This window comes from Mya arenaria, chromosome 15, assembly GCF_026914265.1.
Source record: "Mya arenaria isolate MELC-2E11 chromosome 15, ASM2691426v1".
Classification (NCBI taxonomy): Eukaryota; Metazoa; Mollusca; class Bivalvia; order Myida; family Myidae; genus Mya; species Mya arenaria.
In genome coordinates, this window is record NC_069136.1 from 48,822,127 (window position 1) to 48,844,176 (window position 22,050).

General features: G+C 33.9%; 1 protein-coding gene across 13 annotated transcripts in view; it reads left to right on the forward strand.

The window, feature by feature from the left end:
• LOC128219622 (sodium/hydrogen exchanger 9-like) overlaps nucleotides 1–21,028 on the forward strand; it is a 28,591-nt gene extending 7,563 nt beyond the window's left edge. Inside the window, exons 11-19 of one of the 13 annotated variants that reach the window (XR_008258600.1) lie at nucleotides 1,071–1,224; nucleotides 1,736–1,790; nucleotides 4,926–5,012; nucleotides 7,736–7,821; nucleotides 8,126–8,234; nucleotides 9,467–9,598; nucleotides 11,851–11,957; nucleotides 13,737–13,758; nucleotides 15,865–15,971. Coding sequence is in view for 10 of the 13 variants with exons in the window: in XM_052927500.1 (XP_052783460.1) it covers nucleotides 1,071–1,224; nucleotides 1,736–1,790; nucleotides 4,926–5,012; nucleotides 7,736–7,821; nucleotides 8,126–8,234; nucleotides 9,467–9,598; nucleotides 11,851–11,892; nucleotides 15,865–15,987 (788 nt within the window). In the remaining 3 variants the exon portion in view is untranslated. Of the gene's footprint in view, nucleotides 1–1,070; nucleotides 1,225–1,735; nucleotides 1,791–4,925; nucleotides 5,013–6,430; nucleotides 6,482–7,735; nucleotides 7,822–8,125; nucleotides 8,235–9,466; nucleotides 9,599–11,550; nucleotides 11,609–11,850; nucleotides 11,958–13,736; nucleotides 13,768–14,495; nucleotides 14,592–15,864 lie in introns of all 13 variants that reach the window. The other 12 variants (XR_008258601.1, XR_008258602.1, XM_052927506.1 and 9 more) reach the window with 12 other exon arrangements.
• Nucleotides 21,029–22,050: the final 1,022 nt, after the last annotated feature.

The window sequence follows — 22,050 nt, forward strand, 5'->3', positions numbered from 1 at the left end:
TTAATATCCGAAGATAGCAAATAGCTTATTCTACGATTCACAGCTTAGTGAGTAAAAATGCATTAGAATCTAAAAAAGATCTAGACAATGGATATGGGGAAAGGGCACGTCCTTACCATAATTTTGCAAGATTGGTGTCCTCATTTAAGGAAGAAAAAAGCGTTAAAAATTAAGCTGTCCTGGTCGGCTTCTTTTAAAGATTTTGATATATACTGCTAAATCCATAAAAGAGTAAGTTGCCTGTTTAACACTGGAAAATATAGGAAACATATCAGGGATAAATTTGTCAGCAGTGTATTTGATTTTTGAATAAAAAAATAAAATTGTGCAAGGTTTAAAAGGCTGAAAGGAGTCTGTAATACTCTCTTAATTTAAAAAAAAGGACCCCTCGGGGTAAAAACAGAATGTCATAAAAATGAAACATGAATTCTTTCAGCCTACCAGCAAAAAATATTTCAAAATGTGGGTGGGTGAATGTAATAATCAACCTGTGATAGCTAGGCATAGAGGAGTGTCAGGCTCAGGTCATGTACATTCCATGTACAGGGGTCGACCGTGGAAATTTGTTGCATGATAATGCACCTGCGCATCACTCTGCACTGGTTACAGAATATTAGCAAGAGCACAATCTCCAAGCTTTGCAATATCCACCATACAACCCAGACCTTTCACCTTGTTCTCTCTGGTTGATACCCCATATGCATATTGTGGTGCACAGTGCCGTTAGAAGTCTCTGTACCAGTGTATAAAACAATATAAAAATAAATGGGTTGAAAAATTGTTTTTAGACTTATTTTCATGGCTCAAAAAGTATGTGGATGCCATTAGAGGGAATTCTTTCAGTGATTCAAGCTGAAATGCTAATGCGCTGATGTAAAGGCCACTGCTTATAAAATGCTCCTCGTATATAATCATTGATTGAAATCATCAGCTAAGCTAACATTATTTAACTGCACTGGCATGTGTCAACAAAGATGAACAAAAACAAAGCGTATAATGCCATCAGTGCTTTTGATTAAGGTTTGTATAGAAAAACATCTGCTGAATAAACCTACTTTTCCCTCTCTTAGGTTTGAGGGGTGCAATAGCATATGCTCTGGCTATACGAAACACGTCGACAGAGGCCAGGAAGCACATGTTGTCTGCTACGATGATGATTGTGCTGGTCACTGTCATACTTTGTGGTGGCTTTGTAACACCTGTGCTCCAGCTCTTAAAGATAAGGTAAATTCTTGCTAAACAAGCTCGTTTTGATTCTTGGTGTTTAAACTTCTATGTTGTTTTGGCCCTTAGAGCTTCCTGCAGGGTGCTTGACAGCTTCTACTGAAATCAGTCTTGCACTAAATTGAATGCAATATCACACAGCCACATAAAGGACACCAGGTGCCATATTCAAGTTGAATTTTTTAAGGAAAACTAACAAATCTAACACTACAGATATGAAATAAGGCATATACATAATTTTGATGAAAAATAGAAGGTATATAAGATATATGTTGTTAAAATTAAAGAAAAAATCACCAAATTGAAAATATGTTCTAAGAAGCTTTACCCTAGTACGGTTTCAAAATTCAGGATGCACCGACTCAGAAGAGATTCATATTAGCTCACAGCTGTTTTTACAATTGAACTATAAAAAATTATATTCAACTATAAAATAATTTTATTTTCCATGATTAGTAATAAGATTTTTTTTGTCTTGTTTGGTTCATATTTTATTGTGTCTTGTTTGTAGGGTTGGTGTCGAGGATGAGGAACCTCATACGGAGCAGTCCGCAGATGTCCGAACTGTACGTACAATAAACTGTCAAATGTGTTAATTATTATAAGTCTATTTACACATCACTTTTTATTTAATTTTGTTCATAAGTGTACTAAACGTTTAATCAGATTCTTTAACAAAAATAAATTTAGATACAAGTTTGATGATAATATTTGTTGATAAAATATTTTCTACTGATAATTAAATTTGTATCAAGGGTACTTGTGATAAATATTGAATATTCTTTCATGTATGTTTCTAGACATGGTGCATTAAAGGGACTTATTCACATTTATTTTGGCGACTATTTTTCCAAACTTTTTATGCCACCGAAGGTGGGCATATTAAAATCGCACCGTCCGTCCGTCTGTCCGTCCGTCCGTCCGTTTGTCCGTCCGTCCGTCCGTCCGGCTCTGTAACTTTCCCTTGTATGGACAGATTTTAAAATAACTTGCCACATGTGTTCCACATACCAAGACGACGTGTGGCGTGCAAGACTCGTGTCCCTACCTCAAAGGTCAAGGTCACACTTAGTGTTTATTCACAATGGAGTGCTGCATATAAGGACATAGAGTATAGGTTGTCGTGTCCGGGCTGTAACTTTCTCTTGTATGGACAGATTTTAAAATAACTTGCCACATGTGTACCACATACCAAGACGACGTGTCGCGTGCAAGACCCGTGTCCCTACCTCAAAGGTCAAGGTCACACTTAGTGTTTATTCACAATGGAGTGCTGCATATAACGACATAGAGTACAGGTTGTCGTGTCCGGGCTGTAACTTTCCCTTGTATGGACAGATTTTAAAATAACTTGCCACATGTGTTCCACATACCAAGACGACGTGTCGCGTGCAAGACCCGTGTCCCTACCTCAAAGGTCAAGGTCACACTTAGTGTTTATTCACAATGGAGTGCTGCATATAAGGACATAGAGTACAGGTTGTCGTGTCCGGGCTGTTACTTTCTCTTGTATGGACAGATTTTAAAATAACTTGCCACATGTGTTCCACATACCAAGACGACGTGTCGCGTGCAAGACCCGTGTCCCTACCTCAAAGGTCAAGGTCACACTTAGTATTTATTTACAATGGAGTGCTGCATATAAGGACATAGAGTATAGGTTGTCGTGTCCTTGCTGTAACTTTCCCTTGTATGGACAGATTTTAAAATAACTTGCCAAATGTGTTCCACATACCAAGACGACGTGTCGCGTGCAAAACCCGTGTCCCTACCTCAAAGGTCAAGGTCACACTTAGAGTTTATTTACAATGGAGTGCTGCATATAAGGACATAGAGTATAGGTTGTCGTGTCCGGGCTGTAACTTTCCCTTGTATGGACAGATTTTAAAATAACTTGCCACATGTGTTCCACATACCAAGACGACGTGTTGCGTGCAAGACCTGTGTCCCTACCTCAAATGTCAAGGTCACACTTAGTGTTTATTTACAATGGAGTGCTGCATATAAGGACATAGAGTATAGGTTGTCGTGTCCGGGCTGTTACTTTCCCTTGTATGGACAGATTTTAAAATAACTTGCCACATGTGTTCCACATACCAAGACGACGTGTCGCGTGCAAGACCCGTGTCCCTACCTCAAAGGTCAAGGTCACACTTAGAGTTTATTTACAATGGAGTGCTGCATATAAGGACATAGAGTATAGGTTGTCGTGTCCGGGCTGTAACTTTCCCTTGTATGGACAGATTTTAAAATAACTTGCCACATGTGTTCCACATACCAAGACGACGTGTCGCCTGCAAGACCCGTGTCCCTACCTCAAAGGTCAAGGTCACACTTAGTGTTTATTCACAATGGAGTGCTGCATATAAGGACATAGAGTATAGGTTGTCATGTCCGGGCTGTTACTTTCCCTTGTATGGACAGATTTTAAAATCACTTGCTACATGTGTTCCACATACGAAGACAATGTGTCGTGTGCAAGACCCATGTCCCTACCTCTAAGGTGAAAGATACACTAAGTGTTTATTCACAAGGGAATTCTGAATATAAGGACATAACAGTGTAGGTTGTCAAGTATGGGTGGTATTTTTTTATGTTCAGAGGCAATTTAAAATAACTTGCCATATGTATTTGACACGTAAAGGCAAGATCAACTTTTCATGTACTGACCTTGTTCGTAGGTCAATGTCACATTCGGGGGCATTCGTCACATACTGTGACAGCTCTTGTTCAAAATTTATTTTGCCTACTTTTATTAATAAACACCCAACAGCAGCTTAGTTTAGTTAGTTTTAACTTATATATTTTACACTGATGATGAAACAAGTTCTTATAACATTATATTAATCACTCTCATTGGCACATTTTAACGCGAGAGTGGGGTTTTGTGTTGTGGGGGAAACCGGGGTACCTAGAGGAAACCCACTTGTCCGGCTTGGTGTCTATAAACAAAACTCATGGTCGCCCACGCTTGGAATCGAACCTGGGTCTCCTAAAGGAAAAGAGAATTCAGTAACCACTGCCCTCAATGGACAACAGCATCTTGAAAATGATCACTTAAACAGAATTGTTGTAAACTAAAGGTATTAGCCTAAAATTGTTAAATTTTAATAGCATTACTATCACTTGTCTGCAAAATAGAGCATTTTATGTCGCATTTCTCAATATATGTTAACAATAGAGCGCTTTTTCTAATTCTTGATGTTGTTGCATCATTGTTACAAGCAGTTCGTTCACATTTCACGCAAACCTTTTTTTTATGTCTGACCATAAAAAATGGACAAGTCCCTTTAAAAAGTGTGCTTAGGGGTCATATTTAGATTGCTTAGATCAAAATACATTTGCGGTATTGTAAAGAATGGTAATAATAGAGATGTCGCTTAACGCTTAAACACCATATGATGCTCACCAACACTTCTTAAAATGATTTTGTCATGTTTTTATAGTTATGCATATACCCATATGAAGTAGAACTCAATGCCGCCCTCTCTTTTATGTACAAGCAAAGTTTTGCTATATCTCTAAAACCATTCGATGCAAATACATGATAAAAGATATTATTTAAATTAATTCTGACTTTTCTGAAGTATGTCAGACAATTTTCTAGTCATCTATCTTAACTTATACCTTACCATATACATACATCTTGCAACACCTCCTTGGTCTTCCTCTTGCACTATGCATGTACCTTTTGGTGACAGGCGATGACCCGACAACGCCAATACAGCACGATGGAGGTCCCTAGGGGAGCAACAGGGGCTACTTCTCCTCCCTCCCAGCCTTCCTCAGTGCGTATATACACTTTTTGGCTTGCAGAAATGAATGTAGTCCCTATGTATCTCTGATATTTTTTCCATATGTTTGCAATTGACCCTCTCCTCCATTGATACTGGTATAATGCATTACCCACTTCAATGCATATATATTCATTTGTTGGGGTTAATGATATAATGGACCAAGGGAAAACTAAATTCAGACATAGAAGGTTATATTAACTTATTGGCAAAACCCCCCACATTTCTTGGCTTCCAGGATACAATATGTTGAGAGAAAGCAGTTCTGTTGAGCTAAAGAAAGATGCCATTGGCATTATCCTCAGTTCAAACCATTTTACACATTACCCATCTCAATGCATATTTGGTACTTTCTGGCTTGCAACATTTGAGAGAACAGTTCTTATATCCCTATTACCCCAGGAGAGAGGTTTCATATAAGTTTGCCATAGGCTTACCCTTCTATCCAAATTTTTAAACATTTTTTCCTTTTAATTACGTATATTTTTATTTCATTTTCTTGGCTTCCAGGAGACATTTTATATTAGAGAAAGTAGGTACAAGCTCAGGAGATAAGTTCCACATACAATTATGTTGGCTTTCTCCATACAGGTGACAGGTTGACCTCCTCATGCATATGCATTCATCGCTTGGCTTTATGGGCACAACAACTGAGGAAAAAGTAGTCTATTAAGCTTTGAAGAGAATTTTCATATGGTACATATGTATTCATACATATGTGTGCATATTTTCATGTATGCCTTTGGACTTCTCCCCAGTCTTATTCATTTTCACCTAGCTTAAATTGAAGTGTTACATCCTTTGATGAAAATTACATGTACGTTGTAGAGTTTGACAACTTAGCATCCTGTACCCTATCTGTGAAAATCAAGAACCCTTTCTTCATTGCATGTCTTTGTTAGTTAAAACTTGATGGTTTAACTTCTGGGCTCATCCCTGTAGTTTTCATTGTACATGTATTATTGTAAACTGTATTTTATCTCCTTTTCTTCCACTTAATGTGGCACAACCTTGATGAATGTTCCGAAATATTCACTGTTGTGATCCATCTGTTGGCTGTGATTTGTTCTGTTTGTTTTATTTCTGCTGGTCTTTACACCCTTGCACCATTCCTTCACTCTCCATGTATATGTGAAGACTATTTCAGTTATGTCCAAGTTTGATGGTGATGGGGTTATGTGCAATAGTGAACATACTTGGATGCATTGTGGAATTTCTGTACTTGTATGGTTTCTTGAATTCTTATGTTCATTGTGTGTCTTTTTATGTGTGTTTTCATCTCTCGCATGTTATTTCAGTGCAGTTTTCGAAGTTCTGAGTCTTTCCAAGTCTGACAGTTTATGGGACCATTAGATTGCAAATGTTGTTTTTTCTAAACTGTTTGGAATATTGTATTGGACACCTTATTTCAGTATGAACTGAAGATTGTTGCCGGACAACAAATAGTCCCACTTCTGAATGAGGTATGGTTATGTACCTTGCTTTAGCCAGATGTTACAATATTTTTCATTGGATGATGGAATTTTATGTAACCAACCACAGGTATTGTTAATCACCAACCCAAACAGTTATGCTCTTTTGTTAAGTTCTTCGTTTAGTTTGTTTGATTATGTTTCGTTTAATAAAAGTGTTTTGATTTGTTTTTGCTTCAGTTTAATCATTCACCTTTTTATGTCAAGGAGATCTATATAATTTGTTGTTAAAGGTTGTGGCTGATTATGTGCAGGTACATTTGTGATATCATTTGTTATGGAATTAAACCAAGTTTGTTATGTTTTTTTAAAAATGCTATAGTTGGCAGTAATGCGCTTTGCATTTTAAAATTGTTGAGTGTCTCACAGATTCTTGAGCCTTTGATAATCTCATAGCTAATGTTTTGGCTGGTAGGCTTGTCCCAGTAGTTCATGTTGTATGATTGTAGCACTGATGGCTGTCTAAGTCTGTGGGATATGGAGCCCACATATACAACAAGCTGTTCATCATGTAGATACTTCTTGTCTCGCACAAGTTCGTATGTGTTTCATGTTGAATTAAAGCCTTATTGCACTCGGTATGGCCGATAATAGTTATGTAGTTTGCAGTCTGTTATAAAAGTTGATGTGTGTTTCTATGAGCACATGTTTTCTGTCTTGTTAGAAATATAAAAAGATGTTTTTGAAGTTGGCTTTGGTCCATCAGAAGGGTATGAAACTCAAACGACATATGTATATACAATGTGTTATTGATCAAAGTAATATATTTTGTAACATTTAGCGAGAACGGATAAAGCCATTACAATGTTTTTGAATCAAATAAAAATGCTGACATGCATGTACATGTAGGCTGTTGGACTATTTATGCTTTATTGTCAATAACCTATTTTATGCATCATTTAGTTAAATATGGGAAATTTCAGTCTTCAATTTGGCAAACAAACTATTAAAACATGATAACAGAAACAATGAATACCTTTCTTAACAATCAATGTGCTTCAGATCCTTAAATTTCCTCCCATTGCACCATTATATATTCAGACCTACATGTATATTTGTATGATGCCACATATGTCATTAACATGTTTAAAATTGTATGTATGTCATGTTAGGAGCAATGTTGCTCTATAATATCTATATGGACATTAAAATAAAAGCAGATTGAGCGCTTTCAACTCTCAAATGTACTGCCCTTAAGTGTGTGATCGATATATTGTTGATTGGATCTGCATATTGTATTGACAGCTGCAGAGTCAAGCTGAACAAGATATTCAGTCTCGCTCGTTCGGGAAGGCCTATCTTGTTGCCAAGTGGTACAAATTTGACAGAAGGTATGTATTTGTGTGCAGTTTTTGCATGCTCAGAATGAATTTGAAACAAGGAGTATTATGATAAAATTTTATTTTTTCATTTTGGTAAGAAATTGCAAATAATAATATGCTGAAAACTTTTAGTTGTTGGGTATTTATATTATCAGAACAAGAAATGGTTACAGAACTTGTCCAAATGTTCTGAAAGTTTTAAGATAACAATTTTTGATGGTTTTTAAAGTTTTCAAAACCATTTGACAGCTTACTTTTAAAGATATCACCTTTGGTTATCTCTTATTTTCAATATATAAATGATATTTTACAGGTTTTTAAAGCCGTTTCTGACCAACAGTCGTCCCAATCTGATGGAGACCTGTCCAGGCTGTTGTATGCCTCTTGCAAAAATGCTCACAACACAGGAGCAACTCATGGAGGTCAGTAGAAGCCAATTGTTCAATGTTTTTGCTTTAATTTACTTCTGGCAAATTCAAAACTTGGCCAACTGCCAATTTAAACCAAGTGATAGGGTGTGTGTGTGTGTGTATTCTTATCTATACTCTCACTCGGGCAAGGCCCATTCGGCAAGTGCTCTGATAAGATTGTAAGTGTTTTTAGGTTTTTGGTGCATAGTGTGCAGACAAAATGTAACCCTTGCTAGAGCTACCCTGGTTCTTTAACATGCACCAGTGTAAAGCACTATCACATGGGAACCCCATTTAACATCCGTCCAGGAAGATGGTTAATATTTCTTTGAGTGTTATGGCAGGGAATCAAACCGGTGACCCCTGGATTGACAGTCAAGTGTGTTTAATACATATAGACCACTGATCCACCACAAATTCAGTGATAAGATTACAAAATAATCATAAATAAGTATGTAAAATTAAATTGGAGAATCTTTTTTTGAATATTTGAAACAAGCTATGATTGCCTGTTTATGAGGCACAATACCTCACTAAATATATAAGATTACTTCTGCCTCCACGGGACTCTTTCTGCTGACAATGTCATATGTGCAAAAAATGAGGTTGAGGTCTTTCCATTTTCCCCACTGACCATGCCAAGGCTGTTCCAATGATGATAGTTTAATAGTTGTGTAATGTGTGTTATCTTGTATTGTTGTGTCTCATGTTTGGTATTTGCTGACCTTAAAGCTGCACTCTCACAGATCAAACGTTTTGACAACTTTTTAATTTTTTGTCTTGGAACGAGCTATTTTTTTGCGAAAATCCATGGAAACCAGTTATATAAGACTGCTGACAAAAAATTAGATCGCTGAGTTTTATATTTAAGTTCAAAAATTGATGTTTTATGCATTTTTCTTTAACCAGTAGTAATGGTTTAAGCCATCAAACATTAATTTTCGAATGGAAATATGAAAATCTACGATCTGATTTTTTGTCAGCAATCATATATCATTCAGGTTTGCAGATATTTACGCAAATTTGCACTTTCCAAGACAAAAAATAAAAAGTTGTAAAACTGGTATATCTTTGAGAGTGCAGCTTTAATCCTTGAGTCTTTAAATACTATTTAGATGTTGGTTAAATTTTAGGCCACCAGTCTTGTCGACTTTAATGATGGGGACATTAATGAAATAAATATGAAAGTAGTGAAGATAGATACCTAAAAAGTTCGTTACTTTGACAGTCTTTGTGTATTTCAGAGTGGATTCAATAATGATGAGGACTCGGATACAGAAATGATCATAAATCATAGAGAGCTCTCTATAGGAGAGCACAGCGAGATCAGTGGTAGCCCATCCGTTAACTCTAACCTGGACAAGGAGCACACGGAGGTGAGGACTTCATTGTTCAATGACTTTGTGGGTGAATAAAAGAGACTTGTTTCCAATTTCAGGTGCATATATTTCATATTAAATTCTGTACTTCTAGACTGAAATTTGATGGTGTAGGTTTAATATATAATTTTTACAATATAAAACGAAATATCTGTAAGTAGGTGTCAACAAATGATTTGATCACCCCTCATACATAATAGTCACATCATACAATATTTATGCAGACAAGTTTTAAAGCGACTTGGACACAGAAGATACAAAAGCGTAAATTTAATAGCAAATACTTGTCTAAAAATTTTTTCTTGCATTTGGAACACATTTAACTTTCAAAAAATGACAGATATGAAGTTGCAGAGTAATCAATAATTGGCGGTTAGGTCAAGTCAAAGCTATTATATACCAGTCTGGAAACAGGTTTCTTGTCAGTCATAGGGAACGTCTTATCAACGATCATAACATACGATCATCTTTTCAAACTGGTCATTTGTAAAATCAAAGTATTATTATTTAGTTCACAACAAAATGTTAGACATAATCTTTAACTGAAATTCTTGATCTAACGATTTTGGTCAGCCTCTCTTTGATAAGATGGCCCCCTTCTGTAGTGTTGTATATATATAATTATCTGTTATATAATGCTGTGGATATTAAAATAATATATTGTAAGCTTATTCTATAATTTTTATTTACATGATCAAGTGTTTTATTTTTTAAGTACTTTGCATGTCTGCTTCTATCCCCTTGTAAAACATTGTGTTTGGACTTTCTTTGGAGTTTTTTTTAAATATCGCGAATGTATCTAGTTGAACCTTTTTTTAAGTTGATAATTATGTAATCGGTAATAATTGGGGTATATTTTAATTTATTGTCAAACATTGTTTTTTAAATAAGGATCAGACAATTGTTGACATTCGAAACTAGAAATTCATTTCTCCCACCTTAGATAAGTAGACCCAATTTTAACCATGCTAGAAATTCTTATCTTGCCCACGGGCGAAGATAAAATGCCTGTATGGAACTCTTTTTTAATGGTCACCTCATTGTAATTACCTCCCTTATTGAAAACTGTCGTCTGTATCATCATGGAAATCTTGTCTTATGGCAATATTTAGAACGCTTATTGAGTATTTCTCGCTTCAAATGTCACCATAAAACAGTTTTCACGCACCTTTCAAGAAATAATGCTTCACTCTCTTTAGAACTATTTAAAGACCGATCTGACTATTAACATAATCTGAATCACTGTGCGCATATCCATGACAACCACTAATTTTCACATATCCATACGCAATTATTTTCACTAAGCACAAAAGAGTTCCAGCAACAAATACATTTTTACTTAATTTTGTTTAACTGAGGTGGGAGAAAAAGCATCTACCATAGCCGTCCCGTGTAAGATAGGTTCATCCCAACCCTCGCAAAGGGTGTTTTGCGGAAACTCGGTAAATCTCGTTTCCGCAAAACACCCTACGCTCGGGTCAGAATGAACATATCTTACACTCTTGACCATGGAAGATACTCATAATCTTGATCTACATCATTCAATTATATGAGTCACATCGCGCAATTTTGGGCCTTATTACTATATTGGCTTTTCTTGATTAATCAGATATTCTGATCTCTAAAATTGGGTAAGATACATGTTTACAAGTAAGATCATGGATTGCATGTTTTGATAACTTTGATTTTTGAAGTTTTATGTCACAAACATGGCATCATATCAAAATTACATTACTGTAATGGCATTATTGAAATCACGTCCATTAATGCATCAATTCCAATTTGAAGTTTAATTTCTAACATGGAATTAAACTTAAATAAAGAAAAGTTTGATGATTTATATTTGTAGTTATTAATAGACATTATTAATGCAGTTGAAATAAGTCAGGACCAACTCTGAGGTTGTTTTGGAAACATGAGTTAAGTAATTGTCATAAATTGAATTGCAGATGATGCTCCAGTGAAAATCATGAGAAAGAAATTTGGAAAAGCTTAAAACACATTCGTGTAATTGTTTTTTGGAATTTTTTTATTTCTGATTATTTATTTTTATTTATGTCTGTAGGCCCAAAATGGCATGATAGGGCTGATATTGTGTCCTTGTAAATAAATAATGATTATGCTTTTATTTTTGGGTTGCTAACATGCTTTGCATTAAAGCCTTGAATTTGTCCCATTATTATAGCAAGCATCTCAATATTTTTTGTTTTCCTGCATGCCTGTTCTTTATATCTAACTTTTTCTATTAGGTAACGGAAGAGATCGATTTAGGTGATAATCAGTTAGATTCGGTAAGCGATGATTTGCCTTTAACACCCTAGATTTCTGCACTGTCCAGATATCCAGTCATTTTAAGGTGATTTTTACTTTTATGGTTTTGTTAAAAATTGAATTTATATTGCTCGCATCGAGTTCTGAAAACAATGCCCAAGGATACGAAATTGCAAACTTATTTCCCATAAATATTGCTTTTTTTTGTTTATTAGTTAATTAATATGGTGGATATTGTAAAAACTAATCTGGAAAATAGTTGGATTAAGGCCTACAGTTTTTGAACTTTAAAGAAATGCTGAAATAAAATATTTATGTATATAGTTTTCTTCCATATATGTGGTGTATGTTTTGTCTGTTTTCACAAGTATTTTTGAATAAGTAGTGTTAGCTTAGGATACAGAGCCTTTGGCACATGAAAGTAAACATGAAAAAGATATCAGAAATTTAATGTCCCATTAAAGGAAAGATCAGTAAAGATGATTGGTTTAGAATATGTTATACCGTAGTTACTGCACCCACAACCCAAGATATTAAAAGTATACATGAGCGACTAAGCATGAGTATGTTATTCAATAATAAGTGTTGTGGGTGTTTTGTATCATGTTGTCAATTACAATGTTCAGTAACTGAATGTACTTACGAGTGAATCATCTTGTTATTTATCCCCATGATAGTTATAGCACAGTTAAGCTCCGCCTTCTGGTTACCCCTCTGATATGGATGTTAATATACTAACAAAACAAGGAAATCTCCAACATGAGGCATTATGGTACATTATTACACATGCACTATATTCACCGCATACTTTATTTTGATCCTAATCTGCATGCAAATCTCCTATTTAATCCACCTGTTTGAGCCTTGGGATTCAAGTTAACTAACTGGTGAAAAACTGACCATGCTATTTATTTTTTGTACCTTTCTTTTTAGTGAATTTATATTTACTTTGAATTATCTCCCATTTTATTCTTCCTGCTTGATATTGTTTATTGTCTATGCTTTTTCACCTTTATTTTGTAATTCATTTTAGCTCCCGGTTTAATTTCCAATTCTTAACATGGGATATATCGTCCCCTAGACCTTGCAATAACTGAATAAAATATACAAGCTGTGTTTTTGAAACTTGGTATTTGGTTAGAGGTCCATAAGAAGGATCATGCATATTATTTCTTTTTGTTGCACAAATCATATGGTTGCTATGGCAATAAAAAATCTGCTTTTAAAATGGATCTTGGAATATCTCAAAATGTATCAATGCTAGGTTCACAAACTTGGTACGTGAATAGAGGACAATAAGAAGATCATGTATATCATTGTATAGTCTGTCGCTCTCAATGGCAAGGAAAATATTGAAAATACCACTTTTTAACTGAATCTTGTGATAACTCAAAAATATTAAAGCTTGGTATGAGGACATAGGGCTATAAAGAGATTATCCATGTCATTAGAAAAAATGTCCTGCAAAGGTTGTGATTTCAATACCAACCAAAAAGTAAGAAATAGTTATGCTAGTAATTTCAGTTTATCTCATACATAACCAGTCCTCCTGTAGGGGACTAATTGAATTGCTAGCGATACAGTGACTTGTTGAATTTAGATTAGTTTTTTGGTTTAATTTATCATACTAAGACATACATGTTAAAGTAAAGCTGTTGGTGGAATAAGTTGGTGATAAAGGGTATTAAGTTGAGAAATGTTAATGTTAATGTCAAACTGTATTATGTTTAGGGATGTTAATGTCAAACTGTAGTATGTTGAGGGATGTTACCGGTAATGTCAAACTGTATTATGTTGAGGGATGTTAATGTCAAACTGTATTATGTTGAGGGATGTTAATGTCAAACTGTATTATGTTGATTAGGTTCAGCTTCATGCAGTTTAAGGTAAATTAGGTATGCATGTGCCTTTTACTATGCATATAATCAAAAGCTTTTAAGAAGTCAATAAATAAATATATATCAAAACGATTCCTGTTATGTTCCGGTAAATCAATGATTTAATCAATTACTGTTATTTTTGTTCTTATGTTATGTTATGTTGGTAAACAGTTTCAAGACTTACAACTTTGACAACAATTAATTATATTTCTTATATTAAGTAAAAATCAGTTCTCTTCTAGATTTATTGACTTCTTTTGGTAGAATTGTAGTGGCTACTAATGGTGATACTCTTTATATATAGTTTGTATTTTGATGGAACAGTACTGTCCTTGCATGAAAAACACGGTGAATTTGTATATCTTGAGCATAATATTAAGAAACGGTATATTGTTACCATGTAATGGCGTTATTTGTTCATTTTAAAGTAATGTTTTGTTAATTTTATGGTCATTACCTTATATGAAATTGAAATTGTATATGAGACATATTAATAATTCATTAAGGATTTCAAAAAAATGAAATTTCATTCAATTTTTGAAAGAAAATGTGAGGAAAAACTTCATTGTTAATAGTCATTAATTTGGCATGGACTATTTAAAAATATAAACTGTTTGTGCTGTATTGTTTGTTTCTCGTCTCTGCCTCTTTGAAAATGTTTATGCCCAATTGAAGTATGGCACTTAAACATAACGTAGAATTCATGCCAGACTTTAGACGTTTTCTTTCTGTATTTATAATAGGCGGAGTTGGACGATATGTTGATACAGAGAGGGCATTTCTCCGATTGATATTGTTATTTTATGCTCAAGAAAATGTCTTCTTGGATTCTTTTGAGTGTAACTTCTTTTACTAATTTCCAAGCCTTTACTCAACCTGCCACCTTAACTTACCCCTGTACGTATATTCTTCTTGGGCAATTTTGTTGCAGCATTTCTGAGAGAATGTATTTATTTTATATTTTAGTCTTGTCTCAAGTAGCGGATTTTCATATCTCGTAATTATTCATAAATAATATAGCCATTGACGTAGTAAAAGTATTGTCTGATAAATGTTGCATCAAATGTAGCTCAAAAAAATTTGCACAAACACACACATTCAACTTTAGCACTTGAGCACCAGTGTGATTTCTTTGACATTTAAGCTGGACGAAGTAGTTATAGCCCTTGAATAAAATAGTAAAGAAAGATCTGAATTATTGTGTTGCTTGTAGCTCCAAAAGAATTGCACATACACTCATGAAACTTTATAGGAATGTTAGTCGGCATTGGCAATTGGGCACTTAAAATGTGCTTGACATTTCACTTGGTCTTAGTATGCTTTATAATGTTCATGTTGTTATTTCCAAAACATGACAGTTAACCAGTCGACTGGAGATATTTATCATCTCTTTGATAGCTCTAGTTTAAGTTCAATTATTGAAATTTTATTTAATAAAATGGCTGTTTATTTTTAAAACATGCGCATAAAGTTTTAATTGGTTTTGTATTCATTGAGAAAAAATCCCAGAGCTTCATATACAATACCAATGTGAACTTATAAACATTGCACCCAGCTAGCTCAACACAGAATGGTACCCATGAATGGCACCAAGAAACCTGTCAATAGAAAGGATAAGAACTGTGCAAATTGCTTACTGACTGTAAAATATATGCAGAAATTAAACTATAATAAGTATGCTTGAATAGCTAATAGACTATTATATATATATTATGATTTATATATATATTATCTTATATATTTACATTTATATATGTCTGGCCACTAGTCTGCTTCAGGGATTTGCAAAATCGCGGCCGAGCGTTCATACTGCATGAACGCACCAAATATAAGAATCCATCCCTAATTAATTCTCTATATAGTAGTTTTTCTATCTCAAGATGTTTCACACCTATCTCACTTACTTCAGTGTATAGTTTTAAAATAAATGACTGAGCCTCGTCAATAAATATATGTTCATGCAACTGTAAAGTCTGTGTATGGTTAAATGTTTTGATCTATAACAGTAACAAATTATATATAACGGTCATTGGCTCTTAGTCCAAAATTGTCTGAAGGAAGCTTATTGAATAGTGATAAAAATGCCTTCATGAATATCTGTTGTGTTTGCAGTTTCCTCGCTACCAGGAGGAGATAAGCGGTGACCTTGGATTGGGCCAGGATGACCTTGGATCATATAACCAGCCAATGAGATTACAAGTCAACCTCGGCTCACCCACAGGCGATAGTGTATGAATATAACATGTACATGTATATAGGGATTATTGAGGGTGCGAAAATGAGAAAACAACCGGTTTTAGTTTCATATTACTCTGGTATTCTAAGCCATGGTTCATCCATGGATGGATGATCGCATATGAAAACTATTGTATTTTGTGGATGCCTAGGGTGAAGAAAATTCACATAAAACATAAGGGTTTAGTCTGCCCTTTGCTACACTTAGACTGTGAATGGTGTAAAACAGATATTTAAAAAAACGTTCGCTCATTATTCATTGGACTTAATGTTAATCATGTTTTTACCTAACTAGTTTCTAAGAGAAGCTTTGAATGTTGTATTTCCATCAAACAACACCATGTTTGAGTTGAGCAAAAAACTGGCTGTTAGTGGAGTTGTTAAATCATGATGTCTTATGTTCAGAGTTATTGTAGACCCTGTTAAAAGGCTTATTCTTTGTGATGTTGAATTCAGCATTCAAATTCAGCAGTTGCATATACTAATTGCACGATTGTTTGTCTGTGTTATCAATATTATTAAGATCATTCCCAATATTTGCAGTATATTAGTGGATTTTAGTATTATGTACATGTATATAATTATTGGGGTTGTGTTTTTATGTGGTCGTGAAAATGAGGATTGTTTCTAATTTCATAACAACTGTTCTCTGATATATATGAATGGGAACCATCTATGTTACAAACCTTTGTACATTAAAGGCAAAGAAAGATGAATTATTTACCTGAATTCTTGATACTGTATGTTATTCATGGTAGTTTTAGAGATGAAATATTCCATTGAATATTACTCTTCTATAGTGTTATACACCATGAACTAGAAACTGGTAATATTTAAAGAAAAAAGAGAGTAAATATATTGCAACAAAATCCTTAAAAACACTGGTGTTGATTGTATATCCCTTTTTGATATACAATCTATTATATTGCTTGATCATAATCCATGTGCTGATTGTTCAGAATTTATTAGAGTAATAAATGACAATTTTCTAAACGGTATCACTCATGTTAACCTTTGAAGTTGAACTATTTTTTAGTATGCTTATTTATATCTGCATAAAACAAGCACAGATGAAACTTTCTAAATATTTGTAAAAAGTACTAAGAAATGTTTCGATGAAATTTTTCATTTTTTGTACAGGTTTGAAATTTAATCACAATAACACAATTTCATTAAAGTTTTGAACAATTGGTCCCATAAATTGTATGTAGTTGCTGGTAGCTTTCTCCACTGCCAAGATCTTATTGAGCTGATTGTTTTCAGATATTGATTATTTTGAAAAAAGATTCATTGCATAGATGAGATTTTTAATTGATATTGAATTTACGTAATTCTATTGAAAAACAAATTTGAAGCTCATGTTGTTGTTTTTATATGAGCCAATGTTCCAATTGATAGTGTCTTAATTTGTCTTAATTTGGATGAACACTAAATGTCAAACATAACATCACTATAGTCTATACAAAATTTTGCCAATGATATGTTAGATATAAAAGTACCCAGTTGTTCGGTAATTAACTGCGCGTATATGCCTGTCAATTTCCCTTCCCTTATTCAGCACAAAAAATACAAACTACAGCACACATTATAAAAAAACAACAACTCACCCTTCAAAGTCATTTCCAGGCCCTGTATCATGCAAGTTAAGTGTGTTATGTGCTACTTTTTACACACTGTTGTTTATTTAAGTTTAGATTTTATTCAGGACTGAAATGTGTTTCCTGAAGAAACTGTTCTGAATTATTTCAACAATGGATTCGCTTTTATATTCAAGAAAATGCAAAAATCATTAATGCAATGAATTAATTATTTTTGTTAAGATATCAAAATTTGTACTCTAAAGTAAGTTTGTTTTTTTCTTTTCTGTGATAAGATATGAAGATCATGTAAGTTTACTTTTGGATGAAGTCAGTTTCAAGTTGATGATTGAATGCATTATTGCCCGATGCTAAAAGTGGCAACGCTTGCCCACTCTGTTGAAATTGCATCTAGGCTGTCATGTTCAGCTCTGAAAACACTACCAGATAGAAAATGCCAAACCATTGTTTTAAATGGTTAATCAATCATGTATTTACAATTTTTGTTTGTTTTTTTATTTGTAATGTTATTCATATACTATAATATATTAACGTTGATTGATTTTTACGTGATCTATTTGTTGATCTTTGAAGCTTTTTGTAGTAATATATAACCATATATAACCATATTTAAGAAATATATTGTTTAACAAATTTTCATTAAAGGTATATACAAATTAAACATAATTTATATGTTCTTTTCCTAAAATGCAACAATTTGGTAACTCTCATCTCTTTTTTGAACTATACCAAAGGATAACATTAAAAATTTAGTAACAACAATTATGTGAGCCAAATGTATGTGAGCCTGCTATGTACATGGGTCCTCGTGTTTTCTGTGATATGACGCAACATGAATACTAGAACTAAAATGTACATGCAGCTTAAATAATTTTAACTTGTTAATTTGACTTAATAACAGCAGTATATAGAGAGCAGTATTATCTGACCACCGGTATTCTGACACCGAGGATGTGAATCGATAGCTGAATTGACAAATAACCCATTTAACCAAGCCACTTCCTGTGTGAAGCATTCTTTGCAACTTTTCATTGCTCCTCAATACATAAATACATTGTTTGCTATGTCTACATATAGCCAGATTCTGTGTATGCACATGACTTTATTTGTTGTAAATTCTAAATACCAATACTGTTGCCATCTGAATAGTTATGTTCATAGTAGTTAGTCATTGCAACCTTTGTCAATAATTCAATGAAAACAACAGAGACAAGCCCAGTAGTGGAACATTCAAATATAAACCCTTAGAGGCACAAGGTATAGCCACAATGACATGGAAACAGAGACACAAATGTTCAAGCACCACAAACAGACAAAACACATCAAAATAGCTTTATCAATAGTGTTACTGCCATTCGGAGTTTCTCGGCCATTTTTATCGAAAACAACCTGGGATGTATATGGACAGTTTACATACTCAATATGTTTAAGTCCGTAGAGTAGATCACGAAGTATTTAATTTAGCAGTTAAACTTAATGACTTAACTCATGCGGATCTTAATTATATTTACAATATTACACTTCACTGGCAATCAATTTAAGCTTAGATCAATAAATGCAAGCTAAAACACTGCATTTAATTAAATGATATAATTTACAAAAATGTGAACTACTTCTACTGATGTACTGGCATAAATCTGAGGTTGTTTTCGCGAAATATGGCTGAGGAGCTCCGAATGTGTTACTGCCTCTGAGGGGTCAGTGAAACAAGTTTACTGGAAACACTAGTTCACTGGGGATTTACCCAGTTCATACGCACATAACCTCACATTTGTCAGGTCATATACAGTTTCCTCTTATAAACCACATGTTGTCTGTTATCTGTGTTTTATCTATAAGTTGTTTATTTGTTAGTACTTGCAATCTCATTTTGTATTGTTATATTGAAATAGCATTGTTTTGCTGCTCAGAACAAGATATACATGTATGCTTTTGTTTGGTGTGTTTCTGTATCTGAATGTCAATAATCAAACTGTATTGGGATAGCTGGTGCTTTTGTTGATAGGTTTTGTACTGGTATAGCCAATGGATATATCATTAACATTTAAGCTGCACTTTCACAGATTTGCTGTTTTTGCAACTTTTTTTTCTTTTTTTCAAACGAGCCAATTTATGCGAAAATTCATGTAAACCAGTTATATAAGACTGTTGCCAAGACATTAGATTGCAAATTTTTATATTTAAGTTTAAAAATTGATGTTTTATGCATTTTTCTTAAACCGTTGATAATGGTTCTAGCCATAAAACATTAATTTTCAAACGGAAATTTGAAAATCTGTGATCTGATTTTTTGTCAGCAGTCTTTTATCACTGGTTTGCAGATATTTTATCATTCTTAGACAAAAAATAAAAAAGTTGTAAAAACAGTGAGTCTGTGAGAGTGCAGCTTTAATGGATCCAAAGTATACAAGTAAGCTTACCATTCCTAGTCAGTCAGGTAGCAATGCGAAATTTTGATGCCTTTTTACCCGTATAATTTTTGTAATCATTAAAATGGCCGGTATTGCTTGAAGATTTAAATATCTTAAATGTAATGACTGAAACATTATTATGGATACAGAGCTGAAGTTTGTCCTTTTGTTCTTTATTTCATCTGAAATTGGATGTGAATGGGCTTCTCTTGTAATCATTCAAGGCCAAAAAGCTCGGTGAGAAACAAAAGAATGGTACTTTTTAACTACTACTGGTATGTTTCTATGTTTAGATGCTTTCAAATGGTACCAAAATAATATGTGGTCATTAGGCATCCAATGGTCAGATACCCACAGCTGATCCATTCCTTTATTCTACATTGACAACTGCATGGCTCAGCCATGTGTAGTGATTTTCCTATGATTGATTATAATCGAAAATTGATTGGTTTGGCCTAAAATTGGCAACTATTGATTGTATTTGGTCATAATGGATCGGATTCAACAGGCAAGTTGGTTTTCATCTTTCCTCTTGTAAATTGCATTGAGTTTACGTCTGCCAATTTTCCCCTTTGGGTTCATTTATACATTCGGAAATGTTCAGTTGTTATCGTTAACGATATGGCCGGAAGCAACACAACACTAAATAACTTCAAACATACATATAACATTGTTAACGAATATTAGTTTTTGTACAAAAAAAATAAACCTAAAATTAAGATTGTCAAAAACGGATTGTATTATCAATAATCAGTTACATGAGTGGAACCGATGATCGATAGTCAAACTGGAACCGATTCACAACACTGGCCATGAGTATCTGACCATGTAGGCATGTAAGTTTTGGGTACTGGTTAGAATGGTATTTATTTTTGTCTTGGAATAATGTTAAAAAAATGTATGTTTTAAAAAATTATAGATATTGTTGTACCTTTATATTTTATTATTGTGCACTATATGTGTATAGTAGTCACTGTTTTGTTTGCACTGGCTATTCATGAATTAATTAAAACCAATAAATGATAAAAAATATGTCTTCTTTAATTATGATTAGTTAAACCAATACTAATAATTCATTATGCATAAACATGATAATATTATCATAAACAAAGAAATGTTTTAGGATTATTGCATTAAGAAATCTTGGTTAAGGGCTTTCCACAGTGCAAAAGTTGGTGGGGAAGCCCAAAATAAGATAATTTTTTTTTTAAATAGATCATTGTTAAATCGTGTTTAAGGGAAAAAAATAAATCCTTTGCAACATATGGCCGTGTAATAAGGAGCATTTGACACATAAGAAGATGTTATCAGATTTGGTTTTTGTTATCCCCGCCGAATCGAAGATTTCGGGAGGGGGATATTGTTTTGGCGTTGTCCGTCCTTCCGTCAGTCCTTCCATCCGTCCGTCTGGTACCATATCTTGGTAGGCATTGATCAGAAAATGTTCAAACTTGGTCAGAATGTTCCCCTCGATCAAATCTCGACCACTTTCAAAAGTTGGTCACATGGGTTCAAAAACTAGGTCACTAAATCTTAGAAAAATCTTTGGAACATAAAAGAGGCGTTACACATGGTCAGATATTCATGAAACTTAATCAGAATGTTTTCCATGATGAACTCTTGGTCGTAAATAAAACTGGGTCACATATGATTAAAAATTTGGTCACTAGGTCAAATCTTAGAAAAATATTGTCCAGAACCATATCATGGTAATTATTGGTCAAGTTATGTTCAAAATTGGTCATGATGTAAACCTTGATGAAATATGGACCATTTAAAAAAGTGGGTCACATGGGGTCAAAAACTAGGTCACTAGGTCAAATCTTAGAAAAATCTTTGGAACATACTATAGGCTATATACATGGTCAAATATTCATGAAACTTAATAAGAATGTTTTCCTTGATGAACTCTTGGTCGTAAATAAAACTGGGTCACATATGTTCGAACATTAGGTCACTAGGTCAAATCTTAGAAAAATCTTGTCCAGAACCATAGCATGGTAATGATTGGTCAAGTTATGTTCAAAATTGGTCATGATGTACTCATTGAAGAA